The 19,265-nt window shown below is 49.7% G+C and overlaps 1 protein-coding gene across 2 annotated transcripts in view; it reads left to right on the plus strand.

The window, feature by feature from the left end:
• The window catches only part of TAMALIN (trafficking regulator and scaffold protein tamalin), a 48,672-nt gene extending 32,498 nt beyond the window's left edge, over positions 1-16,174 (plus strand). For both annotated transcript variants that reach the window (XM_083729023.1, XM_083729022.1), the window contains exons 3-8: positions 4,720-4,774; positions 6,821-6,923; positions 9,549-9,642; positions 9,766-9,832; positions 12,098-12,164; positions 13,791-16,174. In XM_083729023.1, the coding sequence (XP_083585149.1) occupies positions 4,720-4,774; positions 6,821-6,923; positions 9,549-9,642; positions 9,766-9,832; positions 12,098-12,164; positions 13,791-14,254 (850 nt within the window). In that variant the 3' untranslated portion in view covers positions 14,255-16,174. The remainder of the gene's footprint in view (positions 1-4,719; positions 4,775-6,820; positions 6,924-9,548; positions 9,643-9,765; positions 9,833-12,097; positions 12,165-13,790) is intronic.
• The last annotated feature ends 3,091 nt before the right edge of the window (positions 16,175-19,265 follow it).

Consider the following 19,265-nt stretch of genomic DNA (forward strand, 5'->3'; position numbering starts at 1 on the left):
AGCAAAGGATCATGGGAGTTGTAGTTGAAAAACAACTGGAAACCCAAGTTTGGGAAACACTGGTTTAGTTGTCTTCTGGCTGGCTTGGTTCCCGATGAGAATTACAGTGTAAGAATCCTTTTGTGTGTGGTGCTTTGTGGTCTGGGGTGCATAGTCTGATCTAGCTCGGTTTGGCAATCTGTTCATGAGACGCCTCTTGGGATAAGAGCGTGGTTTGGAAGGCCTCCTTTTCTGTTAACGATTTAGCTGAGTTTTGTTGCCTCAGGGCGGAAGGCTCAGAAGTTAATTAGGAATGTTACACATCAACAAAAGCACCACTTCCTGTTCAAGTTTGGGGGCTGGTGGAGGCTGTATTGGCATGTGGCAAGTGTAATCGCTACCTAAACCCCTTTGCAATCGTACCTTAAAGCGGACTTCCCCGAGTCCCATCATCTGTGACCATCGGTCATTTTGCCTGATGATGCTGACGGGGTTGTAGCCGGACACATTTTTTGGGGGACACAAGTTTGTGGAAGGCTACTTTGAAAGTTCTGGTTCGCCAGAAGCGGCTTAGTCCTGCTGGCCACATGACCCAGAAGCTGTACGCTGGCTCCCTTGGCCAATAAAGCGAGATGAGCGCCGCAACCCCAGAGTCGGCCACGACTGGACCTAATGGTCAAGGGTGCCTTTACCTTTACTTTTAAAGTGTAGAGGTCAGGATATGAAACTGACAGAGTGCTGCCCCTGCCCCTCTTTAACAAAATTTATTCACTTGCCATTTTCAAAATGCTTTTGTGTCACCTTTAAGTTCTCGTGGAACCAGTGGGATTGCGAGGGAGGGGCGGGAGGGCCACAGTGTGCCCCGGGTGCAATGTCTGGGGGGGGGGGGTGACAAGAATGCACCCCGCGGGGTGCTTGCCCCGCCACCCCAAGGTGCAGCGGTGCAAGCAGGCATCGCGCCGCCGCGGCTGCAGCTGTGAGCGGAGGATCCTGCCACTGTCCAAACGGTGCTCAGGTGGCATCCCACTATGTACAACGCATGCACTGTGTCGCGCATATGCGCTGTGTGTAGCGGTTTGCCACTAGCTCCATATGGACGGCAGAGGGATCCCTCCACTACCGGCAGGAGCCGCTTACGGCGAGCCAGGAAGGGGGCATAGCTGTCAACTTTCAGATTTGAAATTAAGGGATCAGCAGATGGTGACAGCAGCCACGAAATTAAAAGACTCCTTCTCGGGAGAAAAGCAATGACAAACGTAGACAGCATCTTAAAAAGCAGAGACACCACCTTGCCAACAAAGGTCCGTATAGTTAAAGCTATGGTTTTCCCAGTAGTGATGTATGGAAGTGAGAGCTGGACCATAAAGAAGGCCAATCACCGAAGAATTGATGCTTTTGAATTATGGGGCTGGAGGAGACTCTTGAGAGTCCCGTGGACCGCAAGAAGATCAAACCTATCCATTCTGAAGGAAATCAGCCCTGAGTGCTCACTGGAAGGACAGATCCTGAAGCTGAGGCTCCAAGACTTTGGCCACCTCATGAGAAGAGAAGACTCCCTGGAAAAGACCCTGATGTTGGGAAAGATGGAGGGCACAAGGAGAAGGGGACGACAGAGGATGAGATGGTTGGACAGTGTTCTTGAAGCTACCAGCATGAGTTTGACCGAACTGCAGGAGGCAGTGGAAGACAAGAGTGCCTGGCGTGCTCTGGTCCATGGGGTCACAAAGAGTCGGACACGACTAAACGACTAAACAACAAAAGCCTCGGAAAAAAGGGATCAGCAGCCTCATCTGTCCCAGGGACAGTCTACGGGATATCTAACAATCCGGGATAGCAGCAGGAAACGGTGCTGGAATAAGGGAATTTCCTGTAAAAAAAAGGGAAGGTTGACATCTATGGAAGGGGGACGGACGGGAGCCGTGGCTCCCGAGAGGACGAGATGTACAGCTTTGCCAGCACCCCAGCAAAGCGGCATAGCTTCCCCCCCTTCCCCCAACGGCTCAGGGTACTTGGGAGTTGTGGGGGCGCAGAGGCGTAGGAAGGGGGGCTGATCACCCCAGGTGTCATCGCTGAGGGGGGGGACATTCGGCGCCCGCCCACGACTCCAAAGCCTACCCCGAGCTGTCGATGTGGAGGGGGGGGTGACAAAAAAATTTCTGCACTGGGTACCACCTGGGCTTTCTACGCCTTTGGATGGAACAGCAGCTTTCACACAAACGGGAGAATGTTGGTTCACAGAAGGTAACTTGCTCAAGCACATGCAGAAGTGTAAAGAAATACCTTCCAGTGTGTTTATTTCTGGAGCTGGTTGGGTGCTGATTTAATTTGTTAATGAGGGGGAAAGAAAATTTGAGTAATCAGGTGTAAGCTGACTGGGTCCAGCTGCCTTGGAATAGGCTGAATCCGTCTCGTTAAACCATCTTGTCAGGAGGAAGAAGACTCTTTTGTCTGTTGCACACCTGAGCAAGGAAGATGCTTCAGGGCAAGTCGACGAGGCGGCACGTTGTGTGAAACGAGTGCGTGCAACAAATAGGCTGCCTTTCTGCGTCTGCACATGGTTCAGGAATCCAAGAGCAGCCCAAAGGCTCCATCTTCCTTCCCTTTAAGCCGCAGCTAAAATTGTTTTCAAGTTGAGGACGTCTGGTAATTGTCAACCCCTATCACTTGATCCACAGATCATGGAAGTCAAATACCCTTCTTGGCAGCGTTTTCCAAACTTGGGTCTCCAGCTGTTTTTGGACTACCGTTCCCATCATCCCTGACCACTGGTCTTACTAGCTAGGGATGATGGGAGTTGTAGTCCGAAAACAGCTGAAGACCCACGATTGGGAAACGCTGCTTCTTGGTATCACTTGCAAAAGCGTCCTAGCCCCTTCATCCGAACATCACAGGGCAGTTTACAACATAAATGTGAATAATTTTCTCAATTTGGCTCACCAATGGGAAGTCAGCCCAAATGTTATTATTTAATTAGGATTGTATTGTATTTGGCAACTTTTCTGCTGGACCTTGAAAAGGATTGCACAACTTTGACATCTTTTAAAATCTTTATTCGTGCAGTTTAATAAATATCGCCAGTGACTCTCGCTCGGAACGTATTCTGTTAATAGATCTTCAGTTGTACCACGGTTCACAAACGCAATCCGTTCCAGGAGTCCATTCGACTTCCGAAAATGGTCGAAAACCAAGGTGTGGCTTCCGATTGGTTGCAGAAGCTTCCTGCAGCCGATCAGAACCCACATGGGATGTTCAGGTTCCAAAGAACGTTCGCAAACCGGAACACTCACTTCCGGGTTTGCGGCGTTCGGGAGCCAAAACGTTCGACTCGCAAGGCGTTTGTCAACCAAGGTACGACTGTATTCTCCTGTTACTCTACTCTTGTATTAAACCTCTGTAAGCCAAAAATACCCATGATTTGAAATGTCAAGTTACTTTTTGTTTTTTAAATCATAACCAAATAGTAAATATCTCCTTTTCCAAATGAGAAACTCCTAGATGGGCACAAGAAATCAGAACGGCTTTGGGAACTAACAATCCTGCTGGGGACTCAGAAGTGTGGCTCCTGCAAAAACTCATACAGCACCATTTTTCTATTAGTTGCATGGAATTAAGACTCAGTAAGCAGTTCAGCAAACTCTGGAGAGCCACACATTCTCCACCCCTAGCTTACCTGTTTAAAGGTAAAGGTAAAGGGATCCCTGACCATTAGCTCCAGTTGTGAACGACTCTGGGGTTGCGGCGCTCATCTCGCTTTACTGGCCAAGGGAGCCGGCGTACAGCTTCCGGGTCATGTGGCCAGCAGGACTAAGCCGCTTCTGGCGAACCAGAGCAGCACACGGAAACGCCGTTTACCTTCCCGCCGGAGCGGTACCTATTTATCTACTTGCACTCTGACGTGCTTTCCAACTGCTAGGTTGGCAGGAGCAGGGACTGAGCAACGGGAGCTCACCCTGTTACAGGGATTGGAACTGCTGACCTTCTGATCGGCAAGTCCTAGACTCTGTGGTTTAAACCACAGCTCCACCTGTGTCCCTCTGTTCAGTAGGTATCCCAATTTGCCATTACTGTTTGGTTCACCTGCCCTTATTGTACTTAGGTTTCTGTTTTGATTCCTGTGTCTACACCCACCCACAGTCAACTCTGCCCACTCTGAGCCCCTGCCTGCATTTGTCAAAGCTGGATTATACAGAAGCCCACTCCCCTCCTGTTTGTTTTGTCGGCTTAAAACTGGGGGGAGGGAGGGAGTGCAAGGCATTAGAAGATGTTCTAGTGCAAGGCAAAAACTTGGACCAGCTGCTTGACCATAGATTAGGATTTCCCAAACTTGGGTCTCCAGCTGTTGTTGGACTACAACTCCTATCATCCCTAGCCAGCAGAATCAGAGGTCAAGGATGATGGGATTTGTAGTCTAGAAACCGCTGGAGACCCTAGTTTGGTAAACCATGCTGTGTAGTGTATTGGCTTTTTTGTTTTGTTTTCCCCCTCCCTCCCACTGGCCCCTGTTTTGAAGGCTTTCGAAAGAGTCTCTTTGGAGAGCAATTGGTGAGCCGGCAAGCAAAGGAAGCTTCTGTAACTTAGCCATGGTGGTGGTGGTGGGGGGGTGTTGTTTGGGGAGGAAGTGTGCTCAGCACATGCAGCCAGGCAAATGAAGACAAATCGCACACAGCTATGGAAAAGATGGTCTCTTGGCGTCCCCTGGGAAATCTCAGCAACTGACCCCTTTCCTCTTGTTCATTCCAGGAAGGTGATCACACTGGAGAAGGAAGAGACTCAGGCCTTTGGCTTTGAGATTCAGGTGAGTTCAGAGGGAATCCCTTCCATTCTGGCTCTTAACCCAGTGAGTCCAGAATTCAGCAAGGGTTCAGGTGTATTGTGAGTTGCAACCCATGAGCTTTGAGTACCATTTTTTTTTAAAAAAAAAAAGATATTTCTGGATCTGAAGTTTTTTACGCTGTTGAATCTCAAGTAGCAAAAGGGCAATTTCCATCTTTAAACTCAGTAATTTGGTTTGGGGGGGGTCTTTGAATCGGACTACCCAGGCATTTCATCATGCTCTCAATTTCCAAAATCCATCTCTTCCTACTTGGGAAATACCGTATTTTTCGCTCCATAGGGCGCACCGGACCATAGGGCACACCTAGGGCTGTCTTGGCTTCCTCTTTAGCCACGGGCAATCTCTCCGGCCGGGAGAGGCTGCGCATGGCTTTGTTTTTAGCCATGGGGCTGGGGTGGGGGAAGCCGGAATACGGTAGTAGTGCCAATTTTGGGGAGGGGTGGGTGCAGCGTTCAAAATTCACCAGGTGCTAGGCTATTGGTCACTTGCAACCATGTGAAGATGCCCGGGAGCCGGGATGGCACCTGATGTCTCCAACATCTGGAGGTGCATGCCTGATGAGGATCCTTGGATCTGGACCGTTTACACACACTAACAACACATCCTGTAGAATTCTGATTTTTTTATTTGCACAATCAGAACAGATTTAAGAAACCAAAAGGGTAATTGAAAAATACAACTTTCAGTTCTCTTAGTTCGATAAAGGTTCTTGAGGGGGTGGGGAAATACAACTTTCTAGCTGTCTGGCACCCAAATGGCAACTAAGGTAAAGGTAAAGGGACCCCTGACCATTAGGTCCAGTTGTAACCGATCCTGGGGTTACGGCGCTCATCTCCCTTTACTGGCCAAGGGAGCCGGTGTACAGCTTCTGGGTCATGTGGCCAGCATGACTAAGCCGCTTCTGGCGAACCAGAGCAGCGCACGGAAACGCTGTTTACCTTCCTGCCGGAGCTATACCTATTTATCTACTTGCCCTTTGACTTGCTTTCGAACTGCTAGGTTGGCAGGAGCTCGGACCGAGCAACAGGAGCTCACCCCGTCACGGGGATTCAAACCACCGACTTTCTGATAGGCAAGCCCTAGGCTCTGTGGTTTAACCCACAGCGACACCCGTGTCCCTAGAATGGCAACTGGGCATTCCTTTTTTGTGACTGCAATGTTGGTTCAAGAAAACATTTAGTGCCTAGCTTATATATCTGAGTTTCTAACGCTGGCAAGGGGAGGTTTTGTCTTATTGTTTGCAGTGTGTTCGTATATCCTGGCGCTGCTAGGAGGCAGCAGTTCTTTGTTTGTATTTATCGACCTTGCCAGATAGCTCTCAAACTACAGTGGAACTTTGTGTTTGTGTGTAACATCTTTATTGAAATTTCAAAAATACATAACTATATGTGCATTAAACATGGTGAGACACAAACCAAAAAGAAAAACATAAAAAGAGAAACAGAACCCGTACAGGAGGGGAAACAAAGGGGTGAGGGGGGAACCAAAAACTATATTTTGCAAGGTGGTTGTACTTCACCAGTTCTTAACCTATTACAGTATTTGTAAAAATGGATTCTAAATATCATTGAATTTGTCCATGGCAAGTCTGCGTTTATATGCAAGTTGTTCATATCTTGCAAATTTGTTTAAGTCTTCAATCCAATCATAGAAGGGAGCCGTATTTTTATTTTCCCAATTCATCAGCATGGGTGTTTTTGCTCTGGTAACGGCATGGAGAGTCCATTCGTATTGTCCTTTTGTAAGGTTCCATGTGCTGGGTATATAATTCAAGAGGATATTTTGCTCTGTAAATGTAAGGTTCTTCCATACAGTTGATGGTTTCAGTTACCCTCTGCCAAAAATGTTTCAATATACGACAATGAAAAAGCATACGTTTTAGAGAAGTATAATCCCTATTGCTTCTCAAACTGTTAAGCTACGGTGGAACTTGCACATTATTTGGGTGACTGCGGTCTGACCTCATTTTAAAAACCAACCAACTCTTGTTTCCTCTGCTCCTTTCAGACCTACGGGCTCCACCACCAGAACACAAAACGGGTGGAGATGTTCACCTTCGTATGCCGTGTGCATGATGATAGCCCGGCCCAGGTAGCTGGCTTGAAACCAGGTAAGAGATGTCACGCTTTAGCGTCTTGAACCTAATGGACTACTTGTGAGTTTTCACCCTTGTAAAAACTCACTTGCTTGCTTTCAAACCTGGCGGGCTGGAGAAACTAAGCAAATACTGATCAAAACTCTTATCTGTGTGGTGATTGATCAAAAGTCAATGTGTCTAGGTCAGGGGTAGGCAACCTAAGGCCCGGGGGCCGGATGCAGCCCAATCGCCTTCTCAATCTGGCCCGCGGACGGTCCAGGAATCAGTGTGTTTTTACATGAATCAAGGAAGTTTTTAATATTTAATGCTGTACTGTTTTTAACACTTGATTGGGAGCCGCCCAGAGTGGCTAGGGAAACTCAGCCAGATGGGCGGGGTATAAATAATAAATTAGTAGTAGCAGTAGTAGTAGTAGAAGAAGAAGAAGAAGAATAAGTCCTTTTGCTTAAAATGCATCTCTGGGTTATTTGTGGGGCATAGGAATTTGTTCATATTTTTTTTCCAAAATATAGTCCGACCCCCCCACATGGTCTGAGGGACGGTGGACCCGCCCCCTGCTGAAAATGATTGCTGACCCCTGCTCTAGGTAGCTTCTTGAGAAATAAGTAGAAGGCTAAAACCTGGCGTCCACTAGAAATCTCAATGCATATTCCATAGCTCCTTTATGTGGGGTGGGGCATGTTTTTCCACCTCCCCCAAATTTCAGAAGTTTTGGCAGTTCTAGATACGCTGCAGAAGTCCTAATGCAGGGTTTCCCAAACTTGGGTCTCCAGCTGTTTTTGGACCACAGTTCTCATCATCCCTGAGCACTGCTCTTGCTAGCTAGGGATGATGGGAGTTGTAGTCCAAAAACAGCTGGGAGACCCAAGTTTTGGGGAACGCTGGCTGGTGGGTCAAGGGCTGTGCCTGGTTTCAGGTTCTGGAGGGCCCTTGTGATTTGCCTTTTCTCCCCACGCTCTGCATTTCTGTCGAAGGCGCGCTGATTCGCTACTTGCAGGGGCAGGTTCAAAGCCGTCGGCAGCCCCATAAGAGAGCAGGCTGAAGAGGGAGGCACAGCCAAGGGCAACACATGTGACTTTCCCCTCTATAATGAGCCCAGCTGCTCTGCTCCCTGGAGAGCTGATGTTGTGTTCGCAGGGTCACGTTGGCAGCAGGTGGAGTGGTAAGCGCAGGGCTGAGCTGTGCTAGCATTGTTCCCTCTCCTTCCTTCCCGTTAACTCTGAGGGTGTCTTTTACCCTTCTCTCTGCACTGCAGATGATTTTCAAAGGGCACATACATAGATCCAGGGTTCTGTGTGTGTACGACCTTCCACAAAAGTGCTGCTGAATGCGATAGATTAAAGGTAAAGGGGACCCCTGACCATTAGGTCCAGTCGTGACTGACTCTGGGGTTGCGGTGCTCATCTCGCTTTATTGGCCAAGGGAGCCGGCGTACAGCCAGCGTGCATGTGGCCAGCATGACCATGCCGCTTCTGGCGAACCAGAGCAGTGCACGAAAATGCCTTTTACCTTCCCGCTGGAGCGGTACCTATTTATCTACTTGCATTAGTGTGTTTTCAAACTGCTAGGTTGGCAGGAGCAGGGACCGAGCAAGGGGAGCAGCTACCAAATCAGGAATCTGTCCTCCGATTATTATTTTATTTTAAGAAGGTGGCATTTCTGTAGCCCTGAAGATGGCAGCATGATGCGTGAAAGTACCGTATTTTTTCCGTGTTAAAGACGAGGTTTTTTTAAACTATCATATTAAAATTTGGGGCTTGTCTTATACACGGATAGTGCATCTGGGGGACATGTTATATGTTGCTTCTGGGACTCCGCAGCGATTGGGTGTGTTATTGGTGGCTACGGCAAGGGCTGGGCTTGATTGGCTGTCGGTGCAGCATCTGGGCGGGCGAGGTGACGGTGGATTGGTGACGTTTGCGAAGACGCATGTGAGTGGCAGCGTAGGTCAGGCGGGTGAGCGGTTTTCCGCGATCCCCCCTAAAAAAATATCTCGGCAACTCTGGGCATTTCCCATTTTCTAAATTTTTACTCCCCAAAAGTAGGGGGCATCTTATACACAGAAAAACATGGTATGTGGGCAGTGCCTGGTGAAATCTGAAGCTGCAGAAATTGCAGCATCTCCCCCATTGTCTTGGCTTAGGCGTCTCTTCTCTTTAACAGTGCTCCTTGGCCCATGACTTAGTAGAGCAGAACAAATTAAGCAAGAGAAGCAATGGTGCCCATTTGCATAACTTCTACAGGTCACAAGCTTTTGTTTACATCACCGAGTTTCCTGCCTTGGTGCACTAGCACTGCAGTAACCAACGGGGTGATCGCTAGATGCTATTGGACTACAGCTCCCATCATCTTTGATTGTTGGCCATGCAGGCTACAGCTGATGGGATTTATAATCACAGAGTTCCAATAGACTCCCATGGGTCGTCCATCCCCCTGCAATGCAGGAATCTCAACACGTGGTCCCCCATCCAGTTTGTAACCAGACCAGACCCTGCTTAGCTTTGCAAAAAGTGCTAGCAGTTAGCACGTACAGCCCAGCCCAGATCCTCTAATGCCAAAGGGAGCCAGGGGTCTCTTGTCCTTCCATTTGCAGACTTTGGAAATGACAGCGGCCTCTCTGGCTTTTTGTTAACGCAGGGGATACGATCACAGGCGTGAACGGGCTCAATGTGGAGGGGATCCGACACCGTGAGATTGTGGAGATCATCAAAGCGTCTGGGAACGTGCTCAGGTGAGTGTGTGGGAGATTATTTGGGGGGAAGGGCCAGCCGACCCAGAAGGCATTGCTTGATCCACAGGGGTGGAGAAACTGTCCCTAACCAGCCGCCACTAATCAGATTCTTGTCCTGGCCAGGTTAGAGACCTTGTACGGCACTTCCATTCGCAGGGCAGAGCTGGAAGCCCGTTTGCAGTACCTCAAGGTGAGTGACGTGTGCTGGTCCCGGGGGGTTACCGTGCGGCGTGGTCCGAGTCCAATCCGAGGTCGAGGGTGCGGTATGGAGGCTGTCCGTCAAGGCTGAAGCTGGGTCCACCGCAGGGAGTCGGGTGAGGTCAGGAACTCTGGCAGAAGAGCAGGACAGGGTGCAGGCAGGAACAGGTTACCAACAATGTTGCTCCCGCAACCTGGGACTGGGCTGGCTGGCTTTTATCTGCCCCGAGGCATAGGGCGGCCCCGGTCCACAGGTGACTCGCCTCTCCTGGCCTGGAGGCGAGCACTCCTCCTGCGGGAACTTAGTTCCCTCTGCCTCTCTGCCCTGAGCCTCTGCAGCTCAGGAGAGGCTGGAGGGTTACCGGACCCAGAGGCAACCTCACCTTCCCCTGACGGGGCCGAGAGTGGAGCACCTGCAGGCATTGGGTCTCTACCCCCTCAGGAGCCAGAGCAGACTCAGCTGGTGCCTGCACCTGAGGATCCGGCACAGGTGAGGACCCTTCAGGCTCAAGCCCCAGCCCCAGCTCAGCTGGTTCTGGAGGCAGGGACTCCTGTGCAGGCTGGGATTCCTCAGGTTCAGCCTCTGAATCAAGATTCCCAGGCCATCACATGACATTTCCGTGAAGAACACACAGCAAAACAAACGAAGAAGTGTCAGAACTGGAGATGAGCTTGTTTTTATTGAAATAAGTCAATCAATGCAAACACCTGGCTTGTACAACACAATACAAAACAAAATAGTGAAAATACAGGGAGTGCATGCAGCTTAATGGTTTGACTAGGATAAAGTTTGCAAGTTTTTAGAAAAACGTAGTACAGTGGTACCTTGGTTTACAAAGGCTTCAGGTTACAGACTCCGCTAACCCGGAAGTAGTACCTCGGGTTAAGAACTTTACCTCAGGATGAGAACAGCGGCAGCGGGAGGCCCCATTAGCTAAAGTCGTACCTCAGGTTAAGAACGGACCTCCAGAACGAATTAAGTTCGTAACCAGAGGTACCACTGTACTCATCTTAGTCTCTTTTAAGGCGACAGGAAAACTGTTCCCTTGTTGGCTCACATTCTGGTTTCCTAGTAAGGGGTTGGCTGCGGTCACCTGGCAAGGTGGGCTACATCTTTTCCTCCTGTCGTTCACCCCAGGAGGAAAGACAGAGCCCACCCTCTGGGTGAAAGCAACTGAGGGTGGGCTGCGTCTTTCCTCCAGGATGAACGACCACCCCACGAGGAAAGAGGCAGCGTGCCTGCTTGGGCAAGGGCAGTCAAACGCATGGAGCGTGACCCAGGCTCTGTGTGTTTGGCTACCGCTGTCCCCAGCAGATTAAGTCTAAGGGAGCCCCCCAAGCAGGAGCTGTTTAACGGAGCCCCCATCCCGCCGCTGGCAGGACGGAGGCTCCATAAAACAGCTCGGCTGAGGCAAGGGCAGCCAAGCAGTTGAAGGAGGATTGTGTCTTGTTTCTCCCTCTGCACTGGTATGAGGGGCAGACTGCGATGGCGGTTTCACTCAGTATAGCGCTGGCAAAACCGCTGCAGCTCCTGTGTCCCTCTAGCTCAGGGGTCAGCAAACTTTTTCAGCAGGGGGCCGGTCCCTCAGACCTTGTGGGGGGCCATGAACGAATTCCTATGCCCCACAAATAACCCAGAGATGCATTTTAAACAAAAGCACACGTTCTACTCACGTAAAAACACGCTGATTCCCGGCCCGTCCGCAGGTCAGATTTAGAAGGCATTTTGGGCCGGATCCAGCCCCCGGGCCTTAGTTTGCCTACCCATGCGAGTCTAGCTTCTTTCTCCCTCAGCATGCTGGAGGGAACTAGCAACGCTGGTGTTTTACTAGCGATATACTGCCTAAAGAAACCACCATCGTGGTCTGTCCCTCATTACGGGTCCCGGGCGATATATCACCCAGGCCTAACATAGCAAGGAGCTGTAGTTTGGTACTGAGAGGCACCTTGATGGCTTTTCCTTTTAACAGCAGCAAGCTGGACCTCTTACATACAATGCAGGGCCAGCATGGTACCCGGCTGCGAATTTGTATTTTCCAGTGTCTTCTCAAAAAATGGGTTGCTGGGCCTTTGTGGTTGGTTGGATAGATGGATCCAGCCATGCCTTCCTCGTCCTCAAAGTGGGGGTCAAGCTCTATAGCCTATGTATACCTGCAAATTAAATGTGCAAGAATCAGACCCGGAGAACCACTTTTAGAAAGATTAATCGAACAGAATTTGAAACACAAATGAATGCTGGCCTCTCTCTCCATTGCAGCAAACGCTCTATGAAAAATGGGGGGAGTATCGGTCGCTGATGGTGCAGGAGCAGCGCTTGGTCCGTGGTGAGTGACAGAGATACATTTACAGGTCTCCTGGGCCAGTCGTCCCTGTTCTGGTACCCTCCAGATATTGTGCTACAACCCATCACCCTGAACCGTTGGTGATGCTGGCTGCAGCTGAGGGGAGTCCCAACAGGACCTGAAAGGTGCCTTGACCTGAAAGGTCAAGGCTGATCTAAACCAAAGTTTGCCAATCTTGGGTCTCCAGCTGTTTTTGGACTACAACTCCCATCATCCCTAGCTAGCAGGGCCAGTGGTCAGGGATGATGGGAACAGTAGTCCAAAAGCAGCTGGAGACCCAAGATTGGGAAACCCTGAGCTAACCCATTTCACATCTGCAAGGAGGAGAAATGGCTGTTTTGAGTGCGCACCGGCCCCTCTCGCCCTCCAGGCTCCAGCAAAAGCAACGTGAAGCCTCCGGAGTGCGGAGGGAGTGCTCCCTTTGCGCTTCAGAGGCTTCGCGTTGCTATCGCTGAAGCCAAGGAGCCTGCATTCGCTCCATAGGACGCACACACATTTCGCCTTAATTTTGGGAGGGGAAAAAGTGCGTCCTATAGAGCGAAAAATACGGTACTTTCTTCCCATGCTCTCGTTAGAGGCTTTTGAATGTACTGGGCTTTGAAAAAGTTCTTTGACTGTGATGCACATCTGTCATGGATGCTTCAGCTGAGACTCCTGCATTGCCATAGTCCCTTCCAACTCTGTGAATCTGCCTTAACTGTGTCTGGAGGCGGTTGGAGGATGGATGGTGGCTAACAGATTGAGCTTGAATCCTGACAAGGCAGAAGTACTGTTCTTGGGGGACAGGAAGTGGGCAGGTGTGGAGAACTCTCTGGTCCTGAATGGGGTAACTGTGCCCCTGAAGGACCAGGTGCGCAGCCTGGGAGTCATTTTGGACTCACAGCTGTCCGTGGAGGCACAGGTTAATTCTATGTCCACGGCAGCTGTTTACCAGCTCCATCTGGTACGCAGACCAAGACCCTATCTGCCCATAGACTCTCTCGCCAGAGTAGTGCATGCTCTAGTTATCTCTTGCTTGGACTACTGCAACGCGCTCTATGAGGGGCTACCTTTAAAGGTGACCCAGAAACTACAACTAATCCAGAATGCGGCAGCTAGACTGCTGACTGGGAGCGGCTGCCGAGACCACATAACACTGGTCCTGAAAGACCTACATTGGCTCCCAGTCCATTTCCAAGCACAATTCAAAGTGTTGGTGCTGACCTTTAAAGCCCTAAACGGCCTTGGCCCAGTATACTTGAAGGAGCATCTCCAACCCCATTGTTCTACCCAGACACTGAGGTGCAGTGCTGAGGGCCTTCTGGTAGTTCCCTCGCTGCAAGAAGCCAAGTTACAGGGAACCAGGCAGAGGGCCTTCTCGGTAGTGACACCCACCCTGTGGAATGCCCTCCCATCAGATGTCAAGGAAATAAACAACTATCTGACTTTTAGAAGACATCTAAAGGCAGCCCTGTTTAGGGAAGCTTTTAATGTTTGAAGGATTATTGTATTTTAATATTCTGTTGGAAGCCGCCCAGAGTGGCTGGGGAAACCCAGCCAGATGGACGGGGTATAAATAATAAATTATTATTATTATTATTATTAACTGGAACCCTTCTTCCCTGCTAGGGATCGTGGTTAAAGACCCCAGCATCTATGACACCCTGGAATCTGTGCGTTCCTGCCTGTACGGAACTAGGCTGGCCGGAGGCCCTGCTGCCCCTTTTGGGGTGCTGTTGCCAGGATCGGGGAGCACCTACAGCAGCGTGGGCTGCGTCAGCACCGCCACAGACGAGAGCGAGGATTCTGTGTACCAGACCTGCTTCTTTGATTCTGCCGACTCCCTGGACATTGTCCCCGCAGCCGCCCAGCCCCCGCGCCCAACGCTCACCCGCAGCGCCAGCGTCAAATGCACAAGCAGCAGTCACAGCAGCAATGGAGTTGCACGGTTCTGGGACAAATCATGCGACCAAAAGAACTCCGCAGCCGCCCCAAGGCCCCGGAAGAGCAAACCGGGGAGCTTCCGTAAGAGACTGCTCAAATTCATCCCTGGGCTGAACCGTTCCCTGGAGGAAGAAGAAAGCCAGTTGTAAAAGGAGATAGTAGCGCACAAGGGCATTTTTTGTGTGGGGAGGGGTGGCCGGCAGTCTCAGCTTTTATAAAGTTGGCTAATTTATTTATTTATTTATTCGGCCAGCAGAGTGGATTCAAGCAGCCCACCGGGTTGGTTCTCGGTGGATTCGAGGCTTCCGATAAGATCCCGAGCGCCAGCAGGTGTTAGGCTGTGCTTCTCGGGATCCAGATCGTCGGACAGATCTGGTCACAAACCTCGAGGAGAGAAGCAATGGGGGGGGGGGATTAGCTCGGAAGGAAACGCGACAAATTGCCAAGCCAAAGAAGCACGAGTGATCTGGTATTCTTTGTTCCGTGGAAGGATTGTGGGATATTTTTTTTAAGAGTTAGATTCTTCCACGGAGCAGGGTCAACCGAATCTGTGAATGCTACTCAGTTTGTTCCTTGCTATATTGAAAGGGTTAGGTCAGGTTTCCCAAACTTGGGTCTCTAGTTCTTTTGGGGACTACAAATCCCATCGTCCTGCTAGCTACGGATAATGGGAACTGGAGTCCAAGAACAGCAGGAGGCACAAATTTGAGAAAACCCGTGATTCCTGGAAGGGGGGAGGGAAGAACTGGGAAATGGAGTGTTCCTTCCAGCTCCCAACCAGCCAAGGATTAAAGGTGGGGGGGAGACGACACAACAACTTATTGAGAGTTCAGGGTGACCTGCAGACTGTGGGCTTTGATTTAGGACCTGGAAGATGTATTAGCAGAAACAGCATGTTGACCCTAGGGCATGAAGTAGCATTTGAGGTATATATAAAAGGTAGAGTTAGAGGAGAGCCCAGACCTGGGATAAAAATGGCTTTTGGTGGGGAGGGGCTTTTAAAAAAGCTGCAGTATGTGGTGTTTGGTGGCAGACCTTGAACAAGGGAAGAACTTGGGCCCGGGGTCTTTCAGCATTAAGTCTCCACATCCCTGTCATATCTGTCAGTGTTGGACAATTGGAAATTAAATTAGGTAGGCCCTAGTAGGCCCCCAACCATCTGTGGCAGCAAATAACTTGTCACGTACTGCAGTGGCTTTTCTAATATCGAAAATCTGGCAGCAGCGTATGGGAATCCCTCTTCCCACCCCACCCCGGGGTTCTGTGCAATTGTGGTTTTTCTTTTGAGCTGCTGATCTCTCTCTTTAATCTCAGAGGAGGCCTCTTCCACCGGCCACATCCTGCCTGTCTCGTCACCTCTAGAGGCCGGATTCCTCCTCCAGTACTTAAAAAAAAAAGTTGATGCTTTTATACTTTTTGTCTCGATATTTTCTACAGTGGCTATTTAAAGGAGGCAAAGGGCTACTACGGCAAAGGGCTACTACGTTCGCTGTTTTGTGTTCTCCCTGCCAGCCACGTTAAAGACTTTCTCTAGCTACCAGGAAATAAGAGCGAAACATCCTCTGAGGAACCCCAGTTTGGAGTTTCTTTCGGTTTTAGGCTCCATCTCCTCAGAGCCTTTAAGAGGATTCCTGTCGCTTGGCCTTCTGAACTACAACTTGCGGGGTCCCTGAGAAATGGAAGCCAGGCTGAGTGAATGTCTTAACAGGGTGGCATTATTCCCGTAAAAGCTTTACTTCTCATTCAAAGCAATGTTCTGGTTATAAAAGCAATCAAAAAGGGAACTTTCTTCTTTTTTTTTGCAACTCTAGCTCAACCTTATCTGAGGAAGTAGCTGCAGGAAGGGGGAGGCGGGTGACACGGCGTCAAGAACAGGCAAAGTTGCATATTTGTATCTCAAAAAGAGATGCCGAACCTTTAAGCTAGGACAGGCGGATGCAAAAAATACATGCAAAAAAAAGGGACCCAAGTAAAGGGGAGTGGGCTCTTTTTTACAAACATGCACCCATGGTTTCAGGTGTTTGCTTGTTCTCTTTTGATAAAACATAGTAAAGACTTTTTGCAATCAAGTTGTGGTGGCGAGTGTCATTTTGCACCAAGTTCTCCGTGGTCTGTCTGAACTAGCTTCCCTGAGAAACTTACCGTATTTTTCGCTCCATAAGATGCACTTTTTTCCTCCAGAAAAGTAAGGAGAAATGTGAGTGCGCCTTATGGAGCGAATGGCACTTCGCAGAGAGGTAGAGCTGCGAAGCGGGAGGAGGAACGGAGCCCGTTCTGTTCCTTCTCCCGCTTCACTGAAGGGGCGCTGTGTAGCTCTCCCTCTCTTTGCACACGCCGCTCCTGCGAAGGAGAGGCCCTATGCAGAGAGGGAGAACTGTGCAGCACCCCTTCAGCGATGCGCCCAGGAGAGGCTGTGCGCAGTTATCCCAGAAGCCAGATCCCTCTTGCTGTTCTGGCTTCTGGGATTCAGAATAATTTTTTCTTGTTTTCCTCCTCCCAAATCTAGGTGCGCCTTATGGAGCGAAAAATACAGTATGTTTTCCAGACAGATCTTCAAATTTCATGGATGGCCAAAGCAGCAAACAGTTGCTGCTCCCCAAACCTGAGCAGTGCTTGTCAAACTTTTGACAACAGCCAAGCGCAGTTGGGCGTCAAGGGGTGGGAGAAGCAGATGGATCTTTTCTCCTGCTGTCCGAGCTTTTGAGCCATCCCAGCTGGGTGCTGGAGGCCCACCCAAGCCAGTAATTCAGCATTTCCTCAGTACTGCTGAGTCCAAACTTTTGCTTCCCCTGCGGGGTTTGGTTTGTTCCGTGTTCTGAGGCAGGGTGTGCCCCAGCTGCCTTGTTCCGTTTCTGTCCCTTGCGGTCACCCTTAATTGCATAGGGAACTGTCCTGCCTGGCCCAAAATAAACCCAGATCAGAGGCAACTCTTGTTTAACTTTGGAAAGAGCAGGTGCTATGTGGCCTCTCTATGGAAGCATTAATCACCCTTCCCCTTCGGCTAGCTTCTTCTACAGAGTTACAAGGCTGCAGCCGGTTTCTTGACCAGCTTTTAATAATAATAATTTTTATTTATACCCTGCCCTCCCCAGCCAAGGCCAGGCTCAGGGCGGCTAACAAGCAATAATAAAAACAAGTTGAATGAATACAACTTAAAAACAAGATTAAAATACAACATTAAAATATTGAAACAGTAAAATTTTAAAATGCAGCCTCATCACAGGAGGAGAAAGGAAAAAGAAAGAAGGGGAGGGAATCAAATTGGCTCCAAGCCAAAGGCCAGGCGGAACAACTCTTTCTTACAGGCCCTGCAGAAAGAAATCGGATACTGGTCTCATGAGATAGAGTGTTCCACCAGGCCAGGGCCAGTGTTGAAAAAGCCCTGGCTCTGGTTGAGGCAAATCTAACTTCTTTAGGGATAACTTCCTATTTATGGACCGCAAGGTCCTCCGTGGGACATACCAGGAGAGGCGGTCCTGTGGGTATGAGGGTCCTAGGCCATGAAGGGCTTTAAAGGTCAAAACCAGCACCTTAAATCTGACCCTGTACTCCACTGGGAGCCAGTGCAACTGGTAAAGCACTGGGTGAATATGCTCCCATGGCAGAGACCCCGTGAGGAGCCTCGCTGCAGCATTCTGCACCCGCTGGAGTTTCTGGGACAGCTTCAAGGGCAGCCCCGCGTAGAGAGAATTACAGTAGTCAAGCCTGGAGGTGACCTTTTGAAATACTCGTCTGGTCGCGCAACACATAGGAAGGTAATGGTCTCCAAGGTATGCCCTAAGCAGTTTTAGAGCTTTCGACAATTACTCTGAAGTGTGCTCAACTTGAAAAAGATTGCCTTATCCCTGGAAGCTGTGGGGAAGAGAGAAAAAGGGTCTTTCTATGTGAGTGTCTGGAGGCAGTTGGAGGATGGATGCAGGTTAATGGATTTGGGTTAAATCCTGACAAGACAGAAGTGCTGTTGGGGGGGGTACTCCCTGGTCCTGAATGGGGTAACTGTGCCCCTGTGTCATTTTGGACTCACAGCTGTCCATGGAGGCGCAGGTGAAATCTGTGTCCAGGGCAGCTGTCTACCAGCTCCATCTGGTACGCAGGCTGAGACCCTATCTGCCCACAGACTGTCTCGCCAGAGTGGTGCATGCTCTGGTTATCTCCCGCTTGGACTACTGCAACGCGCTCTACGTGGGGCTACCTTTGAAGGTGACTCGGAAACTGCAATTAATCCAGAATGCGGCAGCTAGACTGGTGACTGGGAGCGGCTGCCAAGACCATATAACACCTACATTGAATTGTTCTTGGAAATGTACTGGGAGCCAAAGTGTTGGTGCTGACCTTTAAAGCCCTAAACGGCCTCGGCCCAGTATACCTGAAGGAGCGTCTCCACCCCCATCGTTCAGCCTGGACACTGAGGTCCAGCTCCAGGGGCTTCCTGGCAGTTGCGTCACTGCGAGAACTGAGGTTACAGGGAACCAGACAGAGGGCCTTCTCGGTGGTGGTGCCCGCCCTGTGGAACACCCTCCCGTCAGATATCAAGGAAATAAACAACTATCTGACTTTTAGAAGACATCTAAACTGACTTTTAGAAGACTCCCTGTATTGGGGAGTTTGTTTAATATTTTATTATGTTTTTATATATCTTGGGAGCCACCCAGAATGGCGGGGGCAAGTCAGTCAGATGGGCAGGGTACCATTATTATTATTATTATTATTATTATTATTATTATTATTATTATTATTATTTATTTGCAGGCTCTTTCACAGTTTTGGAACTATCAATTAAAAGGCCAAGCTCCAAGCCCACAACTAGGGAACTTGTGCCTAGATGCTGTTGGATTACAACTCCCAGCAGCCTAGTCAGTGTCAGAGATGATGGGAATTGCAGTTTAGCAACATCAGGAGAACCAAAAGCTTTCCATCTCTGGTGCAAGCCTGGGTAGATCAGTATGAGCCTTCACCAACATGGTTTCCTGCCAGATGTTTTCAACCACAACCTCCATCAGCTCCAGACAGTGGAGCTGATGGGAGTTACAGTCCCAGGTACCTGTAGGGTACTTATGAGGAACGGCTAAGGGAGCTGGGCATGTTTAGCCTGGAGAAGAGGAGGTTAAGGGGTGATATGATAGCCATGTTCAAATATATAAAAGGATGTCACATAGAGGA

This window comes from Podarcis gaigeae (assembly GCF_964106915.1).
Source record: "Podarcis gaigeae genome assembly, chromosome: 2".
Lineage (NCBI taxonomy): Eukaryota > Metazoa > Chordata > Lepidosauria > Squamata > Lacertidae > Podarcis > Podarcis gaigeae.